Consider the following 25384-nt stretch of genomic DNA (forward strand, 5'->3'; position numbering starts at 1 on the left):
ATTAGTAACAAACAAGCATGCAATTCTCTATCATGCACTCACTATCAGAAAGTGTTACTTATATCTGTTGGAGAGACTGAGGCAGAGTCAATATTTCAGGTTTTTTATAGTCCATCTTTGAGCACATTAACATTCAACATACTCTAATTAGTTTCTCTTTCGAATTACATTCCTGCTTTCCAAATCAAAGGCTAACATGCTTCTCTGACTGACAGGTTAAATTATTTTATTTCTTTGCCTTTTTGGACAAGCTGGTAAACGCATTTTTCCTGGAGAGAAATAGGAATGCTTTTTTATCTATCTTCAGCGTAACTTTTTTGTTACTAAAAGGAAGGAAGTGCCCCCTGAAGCCCACCACTTTATGCTTTTTAGTTTAATGATACAAACATCTTCTGAAGTATAAAAGTGTAAACTCATTAGTAGCATTTCAGTTCTCCCTGCTGCAGAAGCCTAGAGGAAAGAAACCTTAATACAGAAGATCTGATTCTAGCACTGAAGTTTACATCTTAAAACAAATTATAACATCCAATTATATGCAATCTTTATATCTTGAGTTAGGATTTCTCTCTGTTCATTCTGAAAGAGGCTTCACCTTAATTGGCTTTATGCCTTTCCACCTCTGTCATAACTTCTTTTTTGCTTTAAAAGGTGAGAGGCTGGAAAGTGGTATTTCAGGGTAGGTCTGGATAACATAAACAAATCTTTATGAATGTAATAAACATATTTAATAGGAAAGTTGTCTATAAGCAATATAATAAAGGAGTATCCTAATGCAGATGAGAGCAATATATTTATGCAAGAATTAATTAAAAATAATATATTCAAATAATAAACCTAATTAACTTCCCCTAATAGTCATAAGCAATCCATCACAGAGTGGAAAAAATAACGAGCCTATGGGTACATTACAAAAGAACTTGACTGAAGAATTTTAGGGTTTATATTTACTTTTAGGTTTCAGATACGCAGGTTCTTAGGGAGTAGCAAATAGACAGTTACAGTACTATAGCAGATTACAAAATCAAATGTGTCCCTGTTTAATGATGTACTATATTATTATAGAACACTTATTTGTGAAAAATGCATTAATCACAGAGCACATATTGTAGAGAAGAAAGCAAATGGGAAGAAATGGAGTGCACAATTAAACTAAAATAGATATACACAGGGAGAGCCACTGAAGTAACATTGTATGAAGAAACCTCCTCTAAGTTGCTGCAACACAGAAGTTATAAAAATTAATTTGAATAAGTTTATCTATTGAGAGAAACCCATATAAAGCCAAAAATATACATCAGATGTAGGTTTGTCTGAAAGAAGATCACAGAACAGTTTATCTGAAAGAGAAATCCTGCTCTGTACCTAATATCTGGTCATTGTTCCTTAAACCTGTGAGTAAATCCCTCCTGGACTCCATTCAATGCCTTAAAGGAAAGAGGACAGACAGATCCATCACATTTACAAAACAAATGAAAGATGAAAACTTTGTTGAGAACTCCATCTCCCACAATCACTGCAGCAAATGGGATGTTTTTTCTATTTGAATTATCACTTCATCTGATTTAAACTTACATTTTGCTTTAATCACTTCTTACAGCTTTATAAAAATAAACTATCTCAGCAAATATTCAGCTAAAATTTTACATAACATCATAGTAAATGCAAAATTATCTACAATATTTGTGATTTCTTTAACACTTTAACACTCAGTAAGTGACTGGGCACTGCAGTCTATCTTCTGTATCAATAAATGATTCAGAAACAGATGGTATAAGTTCCATAAACATTTCACACAAAAAAAAGCCACACCGATGTTTTTCCTTATAAGGAAAAGCTGGCCTCAGCCAACCCTGGATGCTAATTTTAGCAGCATTATTTTGGAGAAAAACAACCTTTAAGAAAAGTAGATCCGTGTCATTTTTAGCATGACAGACCAAAGGTCACCTTGTGTTGTATGCAGTTCAAGACAGCTGTTTGTTCAGCTCTGACTTGTAAATGCCTGTGCATCACATCAGAATATTCAGCAAACTGTGACTTTCGTGATCACCTTGTCCATTCTCTCCCATCGCTTTCCCCCCTATGGGTGCATGAGAAACGGGGGCATCTGTAACACTCCTCCATTCCATTGTTAATTCAGAATGCTACACACTGTTTTTTACTCAGCAAAAAGCACAAGCACTTCCTATAAATTTTTTGATAACAAATTGTATGGAAACACATACCATGAGGGTAGAGAGATATAAATGAAACCTGAACTGTGAAGATAGGGAAAAGAAGAGCTAAGGAAGTCACCTGTACTGTGAGGATGAGAACCTCCCAGGACAGGTTTCTGCCAGAACTCCAAAAGTCACCAAACCAGTCAGGACTTGCAAGGAGACACCCATGCAAAATGGTCACAACGTATGGTTATGTCTAACATCTCTACTCCTAGATAAAGCTGTGGAAGACCATGGCCTTTCTCCCAAGACTGCGGAAAGCTTCTAATGCCATTTGTACCCGTGACGCTTAAGGCTAGTACCCGCATAGACAGATAAGCAGTACTCAAACCTGCATGGATAAGAACTGACAATACTTTGCGGTGTAAGTTAAAAGGCCTCATGGATTCCCTCTAGCCTTCATGAGCCAAGTCACACTTCTGCATATATTCCCCCTCTCCCACAGGACCAGAGGTCAAGTCTTCGCTAAGAAAGGCAATGATTAAACCCAACAGAACATTTCCACAGCTAAGTAGTCACTACTTTTCTACCGCTATTCCCCCACCTATGCCTTGACTTGAGCCCTGAAGCAGCCTGCAACCCTGTCTCCTCCCACACCAGGTCCTGCACACTCATCCACTCAGCTACGGGCTGCAACAGAAGTGGAACGCAAAAGGCCTCACCAGTCCCTACAGTCAAAGGTCAGTATGCTTCCTAAACTCCAAGTAAAATGGTACAATAAAATATAATCAAATATGCCCTTGAAAAGGCCACTTCGGCAAAAAAAACCCCAAGCCTCTAGCAGTCCAAAAAGCCAAGTAAAACACATTCCACAGCATGTACCTAGAGATCATTATAGCCAAAGACAAGAGAGGAAGCACAAAGAGCCCAAGTGTCACAGCCATATAAGCATCCGGAAGACTTCCAGAGCAACAGCATAGCCAGCTTAGCCCTTTGCTGCTATGAGGCCTGAAGCCAAATTCCAGAAAAAGAGAGCTTCCTTTTTTTCCTATAATCCCCAGAGTACCTCCCAGCGCTCACTGATCCTTTACAAGGAGTGGTTCATGAACACCAGGAATTCATTACCAAGAAGTATTTGGTGGAATTTTAGAGGGTGCCTGCATGGCTCACAATGCCACCCCTCTACTTCAGGTAAACTTCAGGTAATAATATTAAATTCTGATCCACAAATAACAGAAAACATTCATAAGAAAAAGTGTTCTAAACCACCCATTTAATAAGCTTTTTTTGACCACCATTTTCATAAAATATGGCAACTGCTAGACTAAGATGAAAATTAACATTTAATGTGTTAAAAATATTAGATATTTTATATAAATAATATTATTTTTTAATTCTAATTAAAATGTAAATCTTTTAACAGGCTCACTTACTGGATGTTTGGCTGAAAGCCTGCCAGTCACAGTTCCTGTCTGATTCCACGTAGAGGAAATAAATCCCTGTAGTCAAGTAAAGTAAAAAATCCCCAAAAAGAAATGGATGAAGACATACCTCTAGGTTTTATTTAATGTAAGTATCAGTAATAAAGACTCACTGCATCAGGACTACAAAATCAAAAAGAAATACTTTATAATTTTCTATACATAAAAGTTCTTAAACTGTAAACACGGTAACCATTTCCCATCCTTTTATGATTTGAAATACCATATTTTACAGGCTACTTTTTATATTTCTACCTTTCTCATGCACGTTCGTAGTCCATCCACATAAGTTGATTTCATCTTGTGAACCTGAATTACATAAGAGCTCATATAAATACTTATTTATAAAAATAAGAGATTTTTCAAATTAAAGAATTTATTTTCCAAATGCATATTAAATTGTTTTGTAGGCTTTTTTTAAAAGACAGTTTTATGTTAGTAGATAATGGATGTACACCCACTAATAGCTTGACTATTAGCATAAGCTAAGTAAGTGCTTGGTTATAACCTAAAGCCATGTCTTTGCAGATACTAGTAATGAACTATTGGAATTTATTCTTTTACAACTTTTAACCCCAGGGTCAATAAACTACACAAAAAAAGACACACACACACACACAAAAGAACAACCCCACCCACAGGTTTTTTTTTCTTTTTTAAATCTTGGAAACTCATCCACTGAAAACCCAAACATTAAGTGTGAGAGCAGACTAAGTAGGTCTTTTTGGACTTCGAGGAGGCTTGTCACCTAAATAACCCCATAACTAGTTATCTCCTTCGTTTTCTGCAGAGTACTTCTTCAGAACTCAAAAAATAAATGTTTTGCCCTAGGGTTGCGCTTTAAAGCACTAGACAAATTTAACAGTGAAGGTTTCCAATTGTTTTTGCAACAGAGTTATTTGCTGGATATAATCTAAAATACTGCAAAACAGAAGTATAAACATTAAATTTAAAAATTCTTAAGAAAACCTACAGCTTCAAAATTTAAATGAATATTTGAATGAGCTTATATTAGAGCCAACTTTTTTTAGTTAGGTGTAAATACGTTATATTTCTTACTATTTTTGCTTCAGTACATCTACATTATGTGAAAAATATCAGCTCACCTGACGGTATTCTAAAATTATCTTAGGCAAAGGATGAAGATCTTGCAACTTATTTAGCTGTAAAATAAAGAATGTGAATTACTGGCTTACTTTTCTGTTATATTATGTTATTTAACAATCTTAACAGACAAAGTTTTGTAGGAAGACATTTTCTCACCAACCTGAACAGACAAAATACTCTTGCTCTCAGGGAAAGACAACATATTAATTATCTAGTATTTATCTATTGGAAGGTTTCAGCCTATCTTTCTCTAAATAACCAAGTCTCAGCAGTTGTTGGAAAGAGAGTAGTGGACTAGATAAAAGCATTGCTTTGATTACTGCAACAAATATGTTCCCACAAAAAGATGGCATGTATTCCATTTCACTGATCCCTCCAATCTCCCAAGGCGCTCTGTCACTCTCCAAGATTACATATTTGATGTACGAAATGTCCTTCTCCTTGAGTAGTGTGTGGTTTTCATGGTTATACTGTTGACATTACCTCAGAGATCATATCTGGTAGTTCAGACACTTGGCCCAACAGTTGAATTTTCTCTTTCACGCAAGAGAAACAAATACTACCTTTCTACGTTTCCAGAGGTGTACACTCTCAGCAATGTGTTGTGTCCTTTAATTTGACTCCTATGTAAACTAGAGCAATAGAATTGTGGCAGCAAATCAGAAACAGGTACAGCTATACGGAAGCTTCTTCTCTTCTAAGAAGGAATTTCTTTACTATTATTATCTTAACAAAATGATCTATTAATTAACTGGACAAGGGGATTGAGAGCACCCTCCGTAATTTGCAGATGACACCAAGCTGGGCGGGAGCGTTGATCTGCTTGAGGGTAGGAAAGCTCTACAGAGGGATCTGGACAGGCTGGATCAATGGGCTGAGGCCAATGGTATGAGGTTGAACAGGGCCAAGTGCCAGGTCCTGCATTTGTGTCACAACAACCCCGTGCAACACTACAGGCTTGGGGAAGAGTGACTGGAGGGCTGCCGGGCAGAAAAGGACCTGGGGGTGTTGGTTGTCAGCTGTCTGAATATGAGCCAGCAGCGTGCCCAGGTGGCCAAGAAGGCTAATAGCATCCTGGCTTCTATCAGAAATAGTGTGGCCAGTAGGACTAGAGAAGTGATCATCCTGCTGTACTCGGCACTGGGAGGCCCCACCTTGAATACTGTATTCACTTTTGGACACCTCACTACAAGACAGACACTGAGGTGGTGGAGCGTGTCCAGAGAAGAGCAAAGCTGGTGAAAGGGTGAAAGGTCTAGAGCAGAAGTCTTATGAGGAGCAGCCGACGGAACTGGGGTTGTTTAGCCTAGAGAAAAAGAAGCTGAGGGGAGACCCTATCAATCTCTACAACTACCTGAAAGGAGATTGTAGAGAGGTGGGGCTCTGTCTCGTTTCCCTAGTGACAAGAGATAGGACAAGAGGAAACAGCCTCAAGTTACGCCAGGGGAGGTTTAGATTGGATATTAGGGAAAAAATCTCCAATGAAAGGATTACCAAGCATTGAACAGGCTGCCCACGGAAGTGGTTGAGTCACCATCCCTGGAGGTATAGATGTGGCACTTAGGGACATAGTTTAGTGGTGGACTTGGCAGTGTTAGGTTTATGGTCATACTCGATTTTAAAGGTCTTTTCCAACCTAAACGATTCTATGAATCTATGAAAAGGGGCATCCACATTTGCCTCAAGTTACCAAGAAGCCTGCAGTTTTGTCTTGACTTCATAATTTTTAGACAAATGTTTTTGGCAGGTTTCTGCACTTGTGTTGGATCTCACATGAATGTCTGCATTGCTGAAAATTAACTGCTCCAACACAAACAGAAGAAAGAACTAGAGAGCTTTGTACGTGCAGTATTCATTGCACTAAATCTGAAGATACATCTGATGTCTTGTACAGGTGTATCAAAGTATCTAAACTGCTCAGTCATTATTGCTCTAAGGGAAGAAGATTCTATCAAGATCCTGCAGACCTGCCTCCAAATGTAACCACTCCTACTGAAGACAAGCATCTCCACAGAGGAAAAAAAAAAAAAAAAAAAAAAGGCTGAGGAAAATTCATGCACACAAGTAAAACACTGGACCATACAAAGAAACCAACAACTCCCAAATCAAACCAGAGGTATCAAATAATTTCCTACAAACCTTTTTAAGTAGTATTAATGAATGAGTTAAGGATTCATAAAGAGATGACAACACGGTTTAGCCCAAGTCTCCTGGTGGCAAAGAGAAAGTCTGGATCACTATTTTCTCCACTAGCAGATTTTACATGAATGTTCTTTTCTTTCACCAGTGGTTTCTTTCAGCTAACCAGTCAGTCATACTGAGCTACCAAAATCTGACCAGTAAGAAAGTCTCCCTCCTTTGAGGAAGATGGTCATACAGGCATGCTGGTACTGAAGTTTTTAAACATGGTTTATAGCTAAAGTTTAGCTTCACTAGCTAGTTTGTTTTTCCCCATTGTGGACTGCAACTTTCATTGCTGACATTAAGTAAATTAAGTGTAATTTGTACAATATAAAAGTAAATCAAGATTGCTAGGAAAACTTTAGACAAATGACAATTTCACTGGAATATAACTTAGAGGTTTTGCTAAATTATGCGGATGGTTTTAAAACCCCTCGCCATCTCACCACAACTTCAGAGGTGGACACAAGTTGTTGTATTTCAGTTCTGTGAAGTTTCTCACACAGTGCATGAAGTTTTAACTTTTCAAATAGTACCTGCAGTAAGAGAAAAAACACGAGAGAAATGTTTCAGTGTTTCAAGTGCTGAAACAGAAAGGAAAATAATTTGGTGCCCGAACTTAAGTCTAGAAAACAGATTTCAAGGAAAATAAGAGCATACCGCAGCAAAGAGAACTAACACAGAATTGAGAAGATCAAATATTTATTTTTGAGCTATTGAAAAAGTAGCATATATTTACTAAAAACAAATGCATAATTTATGTAAATACATTCAAATACAGGTTATCCAATATTGCCAGATTTATGAAGAACTAATATGCCCTCTATCAAGATCAGAAAATAAGATAATTAATTATCAAAGAAAAAGAATACTGAAGTTGTAAGAACAATTTTATATGCTTCATAATTCTTCTGTATCAATAACAAGATACAGAACTTACGATTTCTGTAACAATAGAGTAGTATAAATATTACCTCTCTGAGCTGACTACTGCTCGTCAAAAGGAATCGTTCTCCAGCAACTTGATGAGCTTCCTGTTCAAGCTCTTTGAGTCGCAACTATAAATTAGTACATCAGAATTATTCTGTTTACATCATTATTATTATTATTTTCTTCAATACCTGTGTGTGTATATATATATAACATACCTTATATTGTATATATGAGTATATTGGACTTCTATTTAAAAATAGGGTATTTGGTAATGTTTAATCATTGCTGGCTATGCTTGGTTTAGTAGATTGCTCATATACTCTTTAATATGTATTTCTTCATGATCTGGGAGAGGGATTTACTGCAGTGAAAAGGACCGAAATTTGCAGGAAAATAATTTAGGTTACTGAAGACTATAGAGATCTGTGAGAAACAGAGATATGCAACTCACTCTGGCAAATTAATAATCTGTCAGACCACTATGATTATCTATTAAGATTTTATGCTACAAAATAGGATTCTCTTGTAGCTATTTTTATTAATGGGGAGATGGCAAACTTAGAATCATAGAATGTGTTGGGTTGGAAGGGACCTTTAAAAGGTCATCTAGTCCAACCCCCAGAACTCTCAGAACACATAAGTTGTAAAGAGTGTTTTATTTACAAAGAGAGAGATAGAAATATCTGTCTCTTCTCAGGAAGATGGTTACTGATAACTGTAGGTTCAGAAAGAATCATTACTTTTTTTTTTTTTTTACTCTACAACACATAACACAAAAGGACCTCTGCATTTGCAAAGCAGTCTCAGTTCTGCGGCAAGGCTAACGAAGAAAACTTCTCTTGCTTGCTTGCCTAAATAAACATGGATGTATCTTAAAATATAAACATCATTAGTTATATTTATAATAATAAAAATACTAGAAACCCCAAACTGTCACAAAACAAGAAGATTCCTCTTCTTTTTAATCAGCTATCCTCAGTAAAAGCAGAGATGTTATACAATATCCAAAAGAAAAAATAAAGACAAAATTTACCCCCAGAATCTCTGATGTTTTTTTCAATTCTTGTTTGTTCACATGTATTTTGTGCGTTTCCATCACTGTAAATAGAATTATATACTGAGAACACTTACAATTGACAAACTTGATCTTACGCGCTTCTTAGACTGTAAAATGGAATCTCAAACTCATACACCTGTTATGAGGCTAAGATAACATTTAGTATCCTGAGGTGTAAGGGTCTGCTTGAGCACAGTCAGCAGCTCTGAAAATAGGGAAGATTCATATTTTAAACCGAACTGTCATACCTGCCAGAATTTTGACAAGTGGAAGCTCTAATGTGTAAAATAATTTCCACAAACCTTGAACCTGTAAAGCAAGATACAAATAAATTCTTCAGTATCAGCCAATTTTATCTTAAAACACACAGCAGTTTCATTATGCGGATGTATTTTCCAGTAAGCAGTATTTCACTTTCTGTATAATCCCTTTTTATATGACAACATCGTTTGCGGAATGAAATACCACTTAGTGTAAGTTTTATAGTATCTAAATACCATTGTCCATTATCACTTCCTATTTTGGGGAATAGAAATACATTTTGTAATAGTAATCACTTTGTATAGGAATAGTAATAAAGAACTGTACACACCTCATTTTTCTAGACAGTTTATTTTTAAAGCAAGCTCCATTATAATAGGACATACAGCTATCCCTCTTTATTCACTTGAAGAATTAAGCGATCATTCAGAATTCACAATTTTGTTTTTATTAGGAAGAAAATAAAAGATAATGGTGTTATGTACCCAATTTAGTTACAAAGAACAGGAAGTCTGTTTTTTCGCTAACCCCCGAAGCAATCAGACAGCAACACTTGCCTAAAAACTCCTCCTGTAGACTGGCTTTCAGTGTTTCTGTGCCTTTGGTGTTTCCCTGTTGCCTCCTTCACAGATTATTTCATCATACTGCTGGGCCACTTTGATATCCAGATTAATAAGGCTCCATCAACTAATGGCCCAAGCCCTACACTTGCTATCATCAATTTCAAGAAAACCTCCTAGGACCCTATGATGTACCTTTCACCAGAATCTGAGCATGTCCCTAAGTTCTGACCCTTTTCCAGGTATATGCTTACAGGGAGAAAACAAACAAAAAAAAAACCACTAAAAGACTTCTTGAGATGCATTCTGAACTGCAATAAGGGCTAAAACTGGATAAAATGGTTCACTTGGAAGGGACCTGCAACAATCACCTAGTCCAACTGCCCAATCACTTCACAGCTAACCAAAAGTTAAAGCATATGATTAACAGCATTGATGAAATGTCTCAAACACTGGCAGGCTTGGGGGACCAACCACCTCTCTAGGAAGCCTGTTCCAATATTCAACCAGTATTTGGCTAACACGATCTGGAGCAATAGATACGCTGAGAGTTTTTGTACACAAGGAATATATCAAAAAAATGCAGCTATACTCTGTTTTAACTCTGTTAACACTTTTTAGACTGTTTCATACAGCTTTAAAATACCAAAAGAAAAGTCACAACATTTTGAACATTTCCTGTTCTTAGAATCTTCATTTAAATATTTAGTTAACTGTTGCAGAGGAAAAGTTTTTTCTAAAGATTAACCTTCAGAATAACCATTTCCTCCTTCTGGAAAAGAATGACAAATCTGATGGACAACTTTATTTTAAATGTTGACCAGCACTGCAAACCAGTAGGGATTGAAACCTTCTATTAAACTTGAGTAGAGGTTTTGATTTGAATGAGAAGCACATCACTGACTCTCTTTAATTCACTATAATACATCAGAAGTTTATCTGAGTAATTACTTTTTATATCTTACCTGTAAGTCATGAGCAAGGTCCATCATTACATTATAAAGCTTCTCCAAGTTCATACCTAAGTTTGGATGCTGATATAAATAAGTAAAATAAATAAATCAAGAGTTTTAATGCTAACATAAAAATGTATACAACACTATCTATTTTAAAAGGGATTAAACTATATATATTTTTCTGTACGTCTCCTATTAGATTTAACACTTTAGAAATGTTCTTAGACCTCTGAAAAACACAATTCATGAACAGAACAGTACAGATCATGAATACTCAAGGTTTTACCTGTTCCTTTATTTACATTTTGCATAGACCGAGTATGGAAAAATAGTATCACTACACTGCCTTTGACACTGAAGTCAGAATTCCATTACTACTTGTAGAATGAGGAAAAATGCCTTGCAATTTTCGTTATCCTATCAGTACTGCCACTCTTCTGTGCCCAAACTATTCACTTCTTCCCTTCTGTTCCAGAGGTGTTCTGCACAGAGCCATGCCACCTCATTCAGCTGGCTAGAAGACCATTTTGAAATGCATACAGACTGAGAATATGATCTTTAGCTCAAAGAACACAATCACTAAAATAAACTTAATGTCAGTCAATTAAATTTCTTATCAGGCTAATACAAAAAATGTAAAAAATAAAGTGCTGCTTTTCATTACTAAATTCCTGTTAGGAAAGCTTGGAATGTAAAAAATGCTGCAGATGTAAATTTTCTTTCCTGCAGCCTGTATCTTCAGTGATGACTGAACAATCAAAATTATGGAATAAACTTCCATCTAAGTCATTAAGTGCAAAACCACTAGCACTGTGTTTTTACTGTTGTGTAAAATTCCTGGGCCATAAACCATAGAACCTAGGAGAGCATTCCAGAGGACTACGATTATATGCTTGCCTGTCCATATACGCTTCCCCAAGAAGCACATACTGGTCTGTGTTGGAGGCAGGAAAATGTTACATGGAATTACATGATATGTTACGATAGTTCTTAATTTATGTAAAACTGTGAAATTAAACTAAGGGTCATTTGTGTAAAAAGAGGCATTTACTCTGTGTTGATAAATACTTCTGAAGATATAGTTGAGGTATTGAAGCAACTTGGCCACAAAACTTTAAGACAGACATTAAGAAATTAATTAAGAAACCCAGAATGCAAGATAATTATCACACACTGCAGCACTGATTGCAGATTCCTGTCTGTGATAGCTTGGGGAAAAAAAATATTTAAGAAAAAAAAAATCAATAGCAAGTAGAACTGCAGTATGCCTAAGGTTACGATTTTATGTTTGACAACATGAATGCAATGTACATCGTATGGAGGACTCATCAGAGCAGAAATCAATTTTGTGGCCAATAGAATCCTATACATTTTTAGATGATAATCTGGTAACACTCACTGTTTCCTCCTCAGTAGCCACACTGCTGGAGAATGACCTAGATTTGGCTAGATTCTAGGTGAACAGGATCATTTTTACTAAATTAATACACATAGGCATGGTTCAAAATAAATTTAAAATCTGCTTCCCAAGTGAATTACATCTTTCCATCAAGAACAGTAAAAATGTTTAAAAAAAAATTAATATATTGCCGGTAAACCAAATAGCCATGAAATCACATTGAAGGCTTCTCAATTGGAAAAGCAGAGAGAGTCTCCTGGGCACCTTGTAAACTATCTATCTTCTAGTTTATCATTCACCCTATGTGTATTTTAGAATAATCACAATTCCTTTATGCTTGCTTTATTATTTGCATTCCTATCTGAGGGAACACTAAGAGGGACTCTCACGCTATGAGCTACTGAAGTCTCTTTCCTCTACAGATCTGCAGTTATTCTACAGGTTTCTTACCTTACTGCTCTCATGAAATACCTACAGTTGGGAGAAAAAATATGCTCCCAAAGAAATATATTCTGCTTTCTCCACTCAAACTGAGCTAGAAAGCGCTTTCCTTACCAGAGTAAGCTCTCAGGAATTATGCTACCAAATCTGACTTTGCTGCCCATTTCACAGTTTCATACTTTTTTGATATATTCAGAATCTTTCCTTTGGTCCTCTGTGATAAGAAGGAAAGAAAAGGATGTTTCTACTTGTTATCAGATATACACTGTCCTCTAAGATTGCATAGAAAATGAAGACAGTGCTTCAGTTTCAGTGAAACGTCCAGTATTTTGCAAAGAACAAAACCAGGATGCTATCAACTAGAAGAGTATATGCAATGTAACTAGATGTGATATCACTCACTAAACTGAATGTCATTAAGCTGTGAATTATGGACTAAAACAGAAAGATTGACATTAAATTGCTGCCCAGAATATTTTCTTAAGAACAGGTCTGATGTCAGAATACTATGGTCTTCCAGGGCTTTTAATCTGTCCAGCCAGAACAGTACCTCTTTTGAAGCAAAAGCAATTAAGAAGAATCAAAGTGGTTGGGAAATCTTCGAAATCCTTCCTAAAGGAGGATCTATACAGTCTAAACAGAAAAATCCTTAATTTGGAGATCTAAGATTAAAAAAAAAAATCATATCAAAATTAATGGTCAGGGGAGGATCCTCCTTCTCTTTTGAGGGAGGTAAGGACCCTTCTGAGCTTGTGAGAAGCTTTCTCTGGACATCTTTTTCCATCTGAACAGGGTCTTTTGCAGGAATTGCTCCCTGAGCTGGCTCCCCCTTGTCTTCAGAATGACTCTCAGAACCTCCTGGTCGTGTTTCTAAGGAGTGAGGGCAGGCACAGACTGAGACACCATTACAAGCCAAACACTTAACTCTGTGCCCTCACAGTGCAAGAGTCAGCTGTAAATCAACAGGTAAATGTAATCCATCCTCCAAAGTGTATTAAAATCTGCCGTGTACATAAAACTCACAACTTCAGTGTACTGTTTGCAAAACAGCCCCATTATCTGAAGAAAAACAGAAGTTTGGAACAAAAGCATTACAGCAGATGCCGACTGACAAGAGCAATGCTTCATCCATTATTTGATCCAAACAGAATGCAGAAGGAATCCAAATTACTTGTTACTGCACAAACACAACAGAACCATAACTGACAGAAAATTAGTTTATATTAGGACAAATTATAACACATTATTGCTACAGAGACAAGCATTCTAGTACACAGCTGGGGAAGAGCCATCACAGGAACACTATAATATTGGTCCAACTGACTTTTAAAAGAGGAGAAGTTCCGAGCATAACAGAAGCGTGGGAGGCACCTATTAGTTACAGGAAGTTTACTTAATGCTAAAAACAGAACTACCCCAGTTTTGGGGTAAGCTTTGCTGTAGACACTTTTTCCTACCACATATCATAAAACAATGGGGGCACTGGTGTTGCACTCATTCAGAACACACTTAAGCCTAGACCATAGCTGTTTTTATCTTGAAATGACCATATGAATCAAGATGAACAACAGATAAAACTAAACAGATTCTACACAAGCTGCTGTCTGCTAGTGGAAACCATGTCCCCGCAAGCCCCAGTGGCAGGAAAGCATTAAAACGGGGTAATGAATTCCACTGACAACCCACGTGAGTTCCCCATCTGTTCAAGAGCTATTAGTCTACACAACTTCAGCATTGTTTGTGAGTAGACAACATGGACGCTTACTGTATAGGCTTCCCCTCTGTTTACAGCACACTTGAACGCCGCAAGACTGAGAAACAGTGGGCCCTTGAAGGTAGGATGCAGAGGGCTCTCTTCAAAGCTGAAATATGTAGATCCACTGGTCCTCATCCTTTATAACAGTCTAGTCCTATCAATAAGGACTTCTCTCTACCCCAGACAGATTAATTTAAGCACGCCCACACTCCAGTGAAAAGCCATGAACCTCTCTCCAAGAAACCTTGTTCATATGCACTGGTTCTGGAACAAACGAGCTGTCTGTGAAATACCATCAACCAGCAACAGACAAATTCCTTGATCCCATTCGGGAGGTGGAATGATAGAATGTGTTGGGTTGGAAGGGACCTTTAAAGGTCATCTAGTCCAACGCCCCTGCAGCAAGCAGGGACATCTTCAACTAGATCAGGTTGCTCAGAGCCTCATCAAGCCTGGCCTTGAATGTCTCCAGGGATGGGGCCACCACCTGGTTCCAGTGTTTCACCACTCTCATTGCAAAAAAACTTCATCCTAATGTCTAATCTAAAACTACCCTGCTCTAGTTTAAAACCATTGCCCCTTGTCCCATCACTACATGCCCTTGTGAACAGCCCCTCCCCAGCTTTCCTGTAAGCCCCCTTCAGGGACTGGAAGGCTGCTACAAGGTCTCCCCAGAGCCTTATCTTCTCCAGGCTGAACAGCCCCAGCTCTCTCAGCCTGTCTTCATAGAAGAGGTGCTCCAGCCCTCGGATCATCTTCGTGGCCCTCCTCTGGACCCGCTCCAATAGGTCCATGTGCTTCTTGTGCTGAGGGCTCCAGAGCTGGACACAGTACTCCAGGCGGGGTCTCATGAAAGCAGAGTAGAGGGGAAGAATCACCTCTCTGGATCTGCTGGCCACGGTTCTTTTGATGCAGCGAGGATGCGACTGGCCTTCTGGGCTGCAAGCGCACATTGTTGGCTCATGTCCAGCTTTTCATCCACGAGTACCCTCAAGTCCTTTTCCGCAGGGCTGCTCTCTATCACATCATCCCCCAGCCTGTATTGATAATGAGGATTGTCTCGACCCAAGTGCAGGACCTTGCACTTGGCCTTGTTGAACTTCATAAGGTTTGCTTGGGCCCACCTCTCTAGCTCATCCAGGTCCCTCTGGATGACATCCCATCCCTCTGGCACGTTGACCGCACCACTTAGCTTAGTGTCATCAGCAAACTTGCTGAGGGTGCAAGTAAGTCCAATGACAGGCTTCAATTGACACCAAAATTCCTCACCAGCAAATGCAGCAATGACAAGAGCAGCATGATGTTTAGCACCTCTTCCAGCAAAGGTTTCAAGGTATATGGACTATGATCTCTTTTACTGAGCCTTTTGGAACAGCATCAAATATACAGACAAGGGGCAAGTAGTACATATTCTGTGCTAGAATGTGTGTGGGTGAGTAGCAGACTTCAGAATAAAAGAGCAGTCATTCCAAGTACTATGATGAGTGGACAAGAGTAGCACAACACAGAGGGAGCTTAACTGAAACAGTGGTGCGTGAGACATGATATATCACCTGGTCTGGATCCCTCTGGGAGTACAGACAACTGTTAGGAACCTACCAGCAAAGTCAGAAGAGATAAATCTGGCAAAGAGCTAGGATTCATGGGAAGAACTAGGACTCACTGAGCAAACAGAGAAGCCAAAAAGAAAGTGGGAGAGTCCAGGGAACAAATTAATTACATAAAGGAAGGCTGTGGGAGTTGGGGGTGGGAAAAAAAAAAAATCACAGGATGTTAGGGGGAAGCATTAACTGGGACTTGGGTGAACAAGTTAGCATAAAAGCACTGGAGATGGTTGGGACAAGGAAACAAACTAGACCTGAAATAGGGCAGAAAGGAAATAAGACTTAAATATTTAACTCAGAGCTGGGAATCAGCGTGACAAAGCTGGGAAATGGTAAGTAAGAATAGATGTGATACATGAAGAACAAAAGACTGAGTCAAGCTAAGGAAAGAGACAAGATTAAGGATGCTGACTCACAGGAGGGGACATCACATGTAGAAATAACCAACAAGTTTATAGCTTCTGCTTGTTTGCCTGTCCATTCCCTAAACTAATACCTTAATGCATGAAGTAACTTCTGAACAACTGCAGTTTACAGCTAGCGTTTTAAAGTAAACAGGCTCTGTTTTCTCCAAAATGTGTATACTGATGGGTGTGTGCTGATACAACTGACTTCTGTCCGTGCTCTAAGCCCACTTGATATCAGTGAATTTGTACCCTGGAAGCCCTATAATCACGTTACTATACCTATGTCTGAACAAACAAGGCTTCTGAAAAGTGAAAGGTTTTATAGAAAAATCCTATCAATTACGTTGCTGCACATCTATTTTTACTATTCAAACAACCTCTGAAGGCTAATGTGGCCAAAATAGATCACCATAGCCCAAAATAAAAACACTGAAATTTTATAATATTCAGTAAGCAAGTTTTAACAGACATTAGGACATTTCTATAGTGCTAGAAATAACTCCTCAAAAAGTTGATTAAGCATTCTCTCTTATTGAGAATAAGAATTCACAAAATTTTCATACACATGCTTGAAGGTTCACATTTGACTTCCTACTGTTCCTCAGCTGACAATATGGTATTTTCACCAGCTGTGAAATTCAGGAAAATTGTTAATTTTAAATTAAATACAGGCTACAATTTCACAGGAATTAGAGAACAAGGCGTTAGACATTTTGGAAAGGAAAGCTGGAAATCAGTTTTTAGGAAGGTGGAAAGAGAAAAAGATCCAATTATATATTAATTGTTACTGAACTTTACAGTTTTGAAGCAGAATTTTACAGCTGTTCCTGAAGAATAGGATGCCATATTGGTAGAATGCAGTGAACCCTTCCCTTCTCTCCTTTCTTTAAAATTAGATTTCCAACAAGTAGTATTAATATAATATTTTTCTTCCATCAGAAAAGCATTATCTGTATTTTTTTTGTAATATTTTCTAAGCAAAAACAATTCTTTCCTCATTTCCTTCCCCTTTTAACCCAACCACAAACAATTTAAAACAAACTACTTACTGACGCATTTCTCACAGTGCCTGTATCTGTATTTACTGTTCTCATAGAAAAAGGCTTTTCAAAATACTTCTCTATTAAATGTTCAAAAGAGGGAACTGTGTCGCTGGGGTTTATCAGCCACGCTGCAATCCTTGGATCTAACACGACGCTATCAGCAACTACAAAAATAAGTTATTTCTGGCAATATAAATATTTAAATTACCTTCCATACTATGAAATCCCTCTAAAGTTTTGCCCATCTTTCCTGTAGACACACATCATAAATAAACAAGCATTTACACTATGAAAATGTTAAACATTGAATTTGCAACTGTAACCAATGGTCAATATCATGACTACATAAGATTAAGTTCAATATTGAATATTTTTGAAGAGGGGTTTGTTTTTTGTTTGTTTGGGTTTTTTTCCAAATTTTAAAATGTAAGTAAACATTTGGTTGCTAAGATTGACTGTAAAAGACTCTCTTTCTTATCACTGAAAAATTTCAGATTAAGGGTTTTTTTATGTCTCTCTCTGATACAGGGAGATAATTTATTGTTGCTGTTAGCTTGACTGATATCCACAAAATTGCTACTGGGGGTTGAGGGACAGAAGATTTACTTCCTACCAATCAGACTTCTGAGATCTTTAATGTATGTATGAATTCACATATGGTACCTCCACTGATATAACTGTTGCTGAAAAGAACTTCACATGGCTGCTCAGCAGATGTTAGGGAAGGAGACATCTTGCCCCTGAATCAGCTTGGGCTCTGCTGCAGTGGTCAGATAACTGAAGGATACTTCATCTGCATGGTCTCATATCAGGATTTTATGTATCTCACTATCCTTTTCTCTGAATGCAAACAGCCATTCACCTCAGAAGCTAAAAAGATGTGAAGGAACTATACTTCCTGATAGTACTACTTTTTGTGACTGGAAGGACAGTCTTAGCCTTGGAATTGCGCAGCTTAAGAAAGTAGGTCAAACACTGCATCCACCCCAAAACCAAACTTTGGACAGGTCCACAGGATTTCCACTGTTCTTTCAGCAGGAAGTAATCCCTACAGGTATCAAATGAAACTTTGACAACTGTAACAGATTTGCCATGAACTCAAATGATGCATTCTGAAGACGCATACTAAGCAACACAACCTCACTGACACACTGTAACATTCAGCAGCTGATGGCTGTTGGAAAATGCCCAGAGGCTGCAGGAAGACTCTGCCTAGTGAGATGTTGGATATTCAAAAGCTCATGTGAAGACTGCATGAAACGAGCACGGATTTTAATAATAACAACAACTACATCTTAGCAAGGATACACAGAAGAAGAGAATCCTGTTACCAAAGAGTCGCTGAGATACTTCGAAGATCCTTTTCTCATATCTCTATTTACAATGAGCACGAGACAGTGTCTAGCTGAAAAAGGATAAAGAATCAAAGATCTCAACCATCCATCCCTTCCTTCCCAACTAAAATTTTCACCAAAGGTGAGGGTAGCAGTAATGAATTACAGCTATCAAGTCAGTCTTGGAAAGAGGATGATACCTTCAAGGTGAGGCAGCAGCATATATAGAACTGAGAACAAAGCTGAAAGGAGTGAAGGAAAACCAGGGTCAAGCTTATGACATGAAGAGAAGAGTCTGTGCTGATAAAAGCATATTTTCCTCAAGATTGTGAAATGATACTCAAGTCCTGTCCTCCTCCTACTCTGAGACATTAGTGAATCCCAATGGCAAAGCATGCCATATTTTACTAGTCAGGGCTAATGTATCTGGATGTATTCCACTGGTTAATACACTAGTTCAAGAATGAGTGCAATCATTCAAAGCGACTGCAGTCAATATGACATACAGAGAAGTTTCAGCATTTGCTTGATTTACAATGAGGTTATCGTGGTGGGTTTTTTTTACATAAAAAGGCAGGGGGGTTGTGTGTGGGGGGGTTGTGTTTGGTTTTTTTTTTTTTTTTTTTACCATAGCAGAAATAATGAGTGATGAAGCATCAGCTTCCAAAGTTTAAAAAAAGGTAGACAAGAATACTTTTGGATACTAGAAACTTCAGATTCAAATACTATGCATCAGATAGGATCTAGTACTTCCTGTGTTGTGTACAGATTACGATACTGTCCCTAGTATTAGTACCATCATGACTTTTCCCACCCTCCCCCTTCCATTGCCAGGGCTAAGTGTCTTTTGTGTAGATCTTCACATCAGATTCTAAATCATCATCTGTTTACTGTGATTTACTGATGAAACTTTCCAGATGCTGAACACAATGTGGAGATTCACATAGAGGGAGTCCTTCCTGAACAGTCACACTTGTTTTTGTAATTCAGTCATCCGTAATCCAATACACAAAATCAAGAAAATAAAATCCATTATATTTACATCTTATATCCTCTCTTTGTAGTTGTTTTTAAATCCATCTATACAAGAGCCTTATTTGACCCTATCAAAAAAACAAGGACCCATTCAAGTGATCCCTAATTCTGACAGCTATGAGGACCTCTATAATTTATTTTAGCCTTTCCTCTTCAGCAGAGAAAGTTTTTCTAGGGAACACGAAACACGAAGCAGTATGACCTTTTAAGCTATAGTCAGGACTGTGTTGAGAGCTTTTGTTTCCACAGGAAGCTGTTGTTAAATTATTCAATGATACGATTCCTACTCTAAGAAGAAATACATCATCTTGACACATCAAGCCTCTGGTCACAACCTCCTCCCAAGAAGGGTGTTCTTTTCCATGGTACTAAACTGTTTTCCAATATATTACTTAACCACCAATCTAGTTAATTGTACACCTAGTGATTTTAACAGAAACATCAAAAGCATAGAGATTATAGGATTAGATCATACATTAGATTAGATAGTTACCTTGTTTCCAGCTAATTTCATTACCATAAACTTGAAGTACAGTCCTCACAAAATCTTTTGCGTTGAAGCAAATAATCGGAATTTTGCAATGTAGCATTTGAAACAACACTTGCCTGCACAGAAGTAGGTTCATTAACATGCACTATATTGTTTCTAGATTCAGTGAATCTATTTACTTTAAACATTTAATTAGCACCTAATACTAAACAGTTAACATAAGACACTTCTTTATTCCTGTAAGAACAGAATACTGTATTTGAATATTAAAGTCTCAATTCAGTAATACCTGAAGCTTCGTTCTATAACAAATTAAACATCCTAGCAGATATGCTTTACCATGCATTCATAAAGAAAACAAATCCTTATTTGACATTCAAAATTAAACGCAATCTTAATCCAAAACAGCAACTGGCATCCCCGTAATACTTTAATATACCCAAATAAGATCACAGAGGCTTCGGAGTTAATGTAGTATTGCAAAAATCATGATTTAAAAGTTACTAGACAACCTAAATTGCCATTAATTGCCTAGTGTCAATATGCTACTTAAATCTAGTATGCTACATCTTTGTGACGTTTTTCCATTCCTTTTCAAAATGTCTATAGTTCCCACACCCATGCTATTTTACATAGATTTTACCAATTATGTATATTAATATATAGATTTTACTAGTTATTTGTGTAATTTTTTTCATAAGCTCTATTTTGGGCAATATAGAAAAATAGTATTTTTTATAGCGCTTTCAATTTTCTTTCTCTTTGGTGGTATGAAACAACAGTACCAACTTTTGGACGTACTAGAAATTGTGTAGATCATAAGATATTACCGTATATGGTGTAGATCCACTATTAAACTGTACCATTCTTACAAGAAATAATTACCTATAGGTTTCATCTAAATGATAATACACTTATTCAATTTGCTTATTATTGAATTTTTACTTTTCATATGCACATGCTTTATTGATACATTATTCTCAATTCAGAACAACCTATATTCAAACTAACAAGTTATTAAATTAGTTGTCATATAACTCCAATATTACAGTTGGAGAAGTAGAGATAAATGATTTGTTCCAAGTCACAGTGGCAGAGATGCAACTAACAACCAAGTTCAACATCTTGAAAATTAATGCTTTGTAATTTAATAACACAAATTTAGCACTTTACAATAAAGCAGTTAGTACTGAAAGTCATAAAATATTCTAATGAAGTTTTAACATGCAACTATTATATCTAAGAATCATATTCAGTTCTTATTTCTGCCTTTAAGAGACACTACTTCAAAGTTAAGAGTAAGGAGTAAAAATGGATTTTGTTTATACTAACTGGAAGTTTAAAACATGATCCAACTTTTTTAAAATTTAGTCCAACTATTAAACAGATACATAAAGCATTCACTTTAAAAATTATCTTGTAATTTTGATGTAACAATGTTACTGAATATTACGAAAACTTCATTCGGTATCTCAAAAGCCATTAAAAAAGCCTACTGTGCTCAAAAAAATAAAAATACTATCAGAGATCAAAAAGGATGTTTATCATAATAATGTCCATCGAAAATGTACTAGATAAGAAATGCAGTTCAGGAAATGGAAGATAAGATACAAGAAAGATAAACCTGGATGAATCATATTTTTTGGGTGCCATATAGCTGTAAATTGTTCATAAAGGACTTCCAGGTGAACGTAAACAGCACCTACCAGAATCCCAACCTAGTTCTGCAGGGCTACAGTTAGTGATATGCTGGACCTAAAGGAATATTTTATTTTTTATCTGGTTCATATTAGCCCAGGCTTGACACAGAATACAGCTAATATGAAATTTAATGAGTTTGACATGTAAGATTAAGCCTGTGCCATGTAACCCAACATTACTGTTGCTAAAAGCATATGTAAAGCAAAACAGTATTTTTTTTCTACATACTCTCACCAAGCAAATTTCTTGTGAGCCTGTTGTTCTTGTTCCCAAAGAGATGACGATTCCATTTTTAAATAAATTAATTTATCATTTTCATTAGCAGCATAGTCAGTTGAAGAATAACTGGGAGGGCAAGGGTGATCAGTCTGACTCTTCACTAACACAACAACTCCTTTTACTGATGAGGTTAAGGCCTGTTAAGCATAATTACAATAGTGTTTCCTCTGACAGATTTTATGCATGCAATCTTATAAATAAAGTTTCCCAAATATTTTACAATATGAAACCTACTATGTACACTAGAGTTATTGCATACACCATTGACACAGTAGAGGAGCATGCAAATTTCAAGGAGCATGCCTTAAAACAAAAATCCAGTGACAGACATGCTAAAAAGCAGGAAAAAATACTCTAATTCAGTCTCACTTTAAGTACAAAAATGCCTGTTTAGCCCAGGCAGTCTCATTTTTTCTTAAAGTTTTACTTGGTAACTAAAAATAAAATGCAGTCAGAAGTATTAAGGTTTACCTTATTTTACATTTATATTTTGGTAAGCAATAATACAGAAAACTGGTCCAGATTCTAGGTTCCCAGTGAACACAGTTTTGTGTTTATCAGTCACGTGCACAGTTCAAATGGTTCTACAAAACTGACTAAACGCATCATTCACTAACCTGCTCTGAGTTGAGCTGTGAAGAACCATCTTGAAATATCATAGTAGTTACAAAAGCCACTGCCTGTTCTATAGATGCAAGCAATTCTCTTTTTTCCTCACATCCCAAACTCCTGATATCACAAGGATAATTGTCAGAAGACTCTGTTTGTCCAGAAGTACAGTCATATCTTCTTTCATGTGAAGAAGTGTAGGTCTTTACAGGTAATCTTCTTGTTTTCTCTGAACAACATGTAGGCAGATCTTGCTTTCTTTTAAGGGGAGTAGCTGTATTCTTTTCACCATCCTTCAGGTTTTTTGCTTCTATGTAAAGATTTCTTTCTCTGTATCCCCATGTTGGCAAGTCTAAATCCTGGTAATAGCTAGCTATTTTGGTATCTTGACAGCAAAGCATTTCATCGGTATGTACTGTCCTGACTATCTGACCAGCAGCACTTTTTTCAGGGCTGGCAGATGTTTTTAATAAGGCAATTGTGGAATCATGAATCTCCTGAAAAAATTGGAATTGTCTTTAGTGAACCAATTATTCAACTTATTAGGAGAAATAAAAATAAACAGACATGAGTTAATTTAGATAAGCTTTGAAGGAAGTAATATTCTATGAAAAAACCCAAGGAGTCCATTTAGGGGAATCACATTACATAAAACAGAATTCAAGTATTTATCAGTAAAGATTATTTTGTTGATTTATATCGCTTACATCCAAAATCACCACTATTTTTTTAATCTACTCTTAGTCAAACACGAAAGGTCGCAAATTATCAACTGTAATATGCATGTACTCCAGTAGCCTGTCTTCCATAGCAACTAGGTTATTAGAGACCTTTGTCTGAAGACAGACCGTTCATTTCCATCTTTAGCTTCAATATTCAGAGCTTTTTTCATGCCAGCTTAGCTTATTAAACAACTTTTGGCAAGGGACCTTAATGACTGCTTTGGGAATTCAAGTACACCAAGTCAACTGGTTCTCCACCAATTTCTTCAAACACCTTACAAGATCGCAAGACATAACAAAAATACATATGAATCTATACATCCATGCCCAGCACAGCTTTCCTACTCCAGATAGTCCCTGGATCCCCTTACAGCAGCATGCTATTAAATAGCATTAAGCAAGAAGTTGCATGGTAATGTTATGATTCTATTCCTTCATCCTTAACTTCCTTCAGAAATTTCCTTGGTATGCTACCAGCCCTAGTATTTTCTTACTATCTATCTTGCTGTTTCTTCTACGACCTCTTCAGCTGAGATAGATCCTGTCTTGATTTCAGAAACAAAGACTCTGGAATGGCAACTGGCATCCTTTCCAAGATTCCCCAGGGAAAATTTGTATTTAACTATTTTCAGATATAGAGAGTTGTATCTTCCCTCAATACTCCTTTTACACCTTGATCATTAAAAGGTCTTATGAATATTTTGGGTTTGGAGGGGAAATTCCATATATTTTCCTTCTAAAAGCTCCTTCATTTTTACGTAATTTCCTTTTCTGAAATGAAGCATTCCTGAAGTGATTTATCTTTTAATGCCTCGGAAAGATTATAGTCCCTGTCAGAGCATCTTTCAGCAGGAAGATTTTGAACACGATCTCCCACAGAATCAAATAAAAAACAATTTCTCTTTTAAGTTCTCTAGTTGTTGACAAAGCAGTTGTCTCCTAATTTTTAGTCTCAGCATCACGCATAAGCATAATATTCACCCACTCCATTGAAAAGCAACTGAATACTCTCATAATTAGTGTATTTTCTGCTCTTGTAGCACAGCTAGTCTCCTTCAGTACCTCCACTGTCATTACCACTCCAAAAACTAAGGCTGCCTCACTCAAAAAAACCCCACAAGTTACTGTTGTGCCAGGCTCCCATCCATTCCCCAAGACAACAAGTTTCCCTGATCAAAGGATATCATCCATCTCTATTCAATCTGTGTTGACTGAGCAAGCCAAAATGACAAAGCCAATAATTTTTTTTTTCCTGGTTTTGCAATATTCCTCAACCCGGTTCCTGTATTTCCAAACCTCAGAACTATGGAGTCAAAGGATGAAAAAGGCTTAGACTGCTTGAGATCATACTTCACAGGATCAACTCCACAGCAAAAGTACAATTAACAGGTTCTAAGTAAATAGAAAAAGGGAGCTAATTAAGCTTTTGCTTCTACCAAAATGAAAAGCGTTTGTTCTAAAAGAAGACAAATTAATTGGACTTGCGCAATGCTAACCAAAAAGTGAACACTATAAAAAGTTACCATAAGTGGAAAAATAATATCACAGAAGAACAAAATGTTTAAGAGACATAGAAAGACAACTAATCCACTCAAGTATATTCTCCAGTCAAATTGCAAATAGCTTTACTGTTTAACACAGTAGAATTTGAATAAGGACACTCAAGTAATTATAGAATCAGGAATAAGCAATTCTCTTTTAAAGGTTCAAAAATAAGAATGGAGTAATTTAATTATCAACTCAGAATAATACAGCTGGAACTACAATTAACCACAGAGATAAACAGCAGCTTCCAGGAAGAAGTCATCTTCTACTAGGAATAATGACACGGATGGAAGTAGAGAAAACAACTCCCAGGATGCAGGATAATTT

The 25384-nt window shown here is 36.9% G+C and overlaps 1 protein-coding gene across 1 annotated transcript in view; it reads right to left on the reverse strand.

Moving 5' to 3' along the window:
- Positions 1–25384, reverse strand: part of POLN (DNA polymerase nu) — a 110006-nt gene that overhangs the window by 71128 nt on the left and 13494 nt on the right. The window contains exons 4-15 of the mRNA XM_063335909.1: positions 22799–23287; positions 22137–22318; positions 20205–20317; positions 17349–17506; positions 10702–10770; positions 9164–9224; positions 8892–8956; positions 7900–7983; positions 7372–7461; positions 4744–4800; positions 3893–3946; positions 3590–3655 (exon numbers count right to left, since the gene is read on the reverse strand). Coding sequence (XP_063191979.1) covers positions 3590–3655; positions 3893–3946; positions 4744–4800; positions 7372–7461; positions 7900–7983; positions 8892–8956; positions 9164–9224; positions 10702–10770; positions 17349–17506; positions 20205–20317; positions 22137–22318; positions 22799–23287 — 1488 coding nt within the window. The remainder of the gene's footprint in view (positions 1–3589; positions 3656–3892; positions 3947–4743; positions 4801–7371; positions 7462–7899; positions 7984–8891; positions 8957–9163; positions 9225–10701; positions 10771–17348; positions 17507–20204; positions 20318–22136; positions 22319–22798; positions 23288–25384) is intronic.

This window comes from Chroicocephalus ridibundus, chromosome 5, assembly GCF_963924245.1.
Source record: "Chroicocephalus ridibundus chromosome 5, bChrRid1.1, whole genome shotgun sequence".
Lineage (NCBI taxonomy): Eukaryota > Metazoa > Chordata > Aves > Charadriiformes > Laridae > Chroicocephalus > Chroicocephalus ridibundus.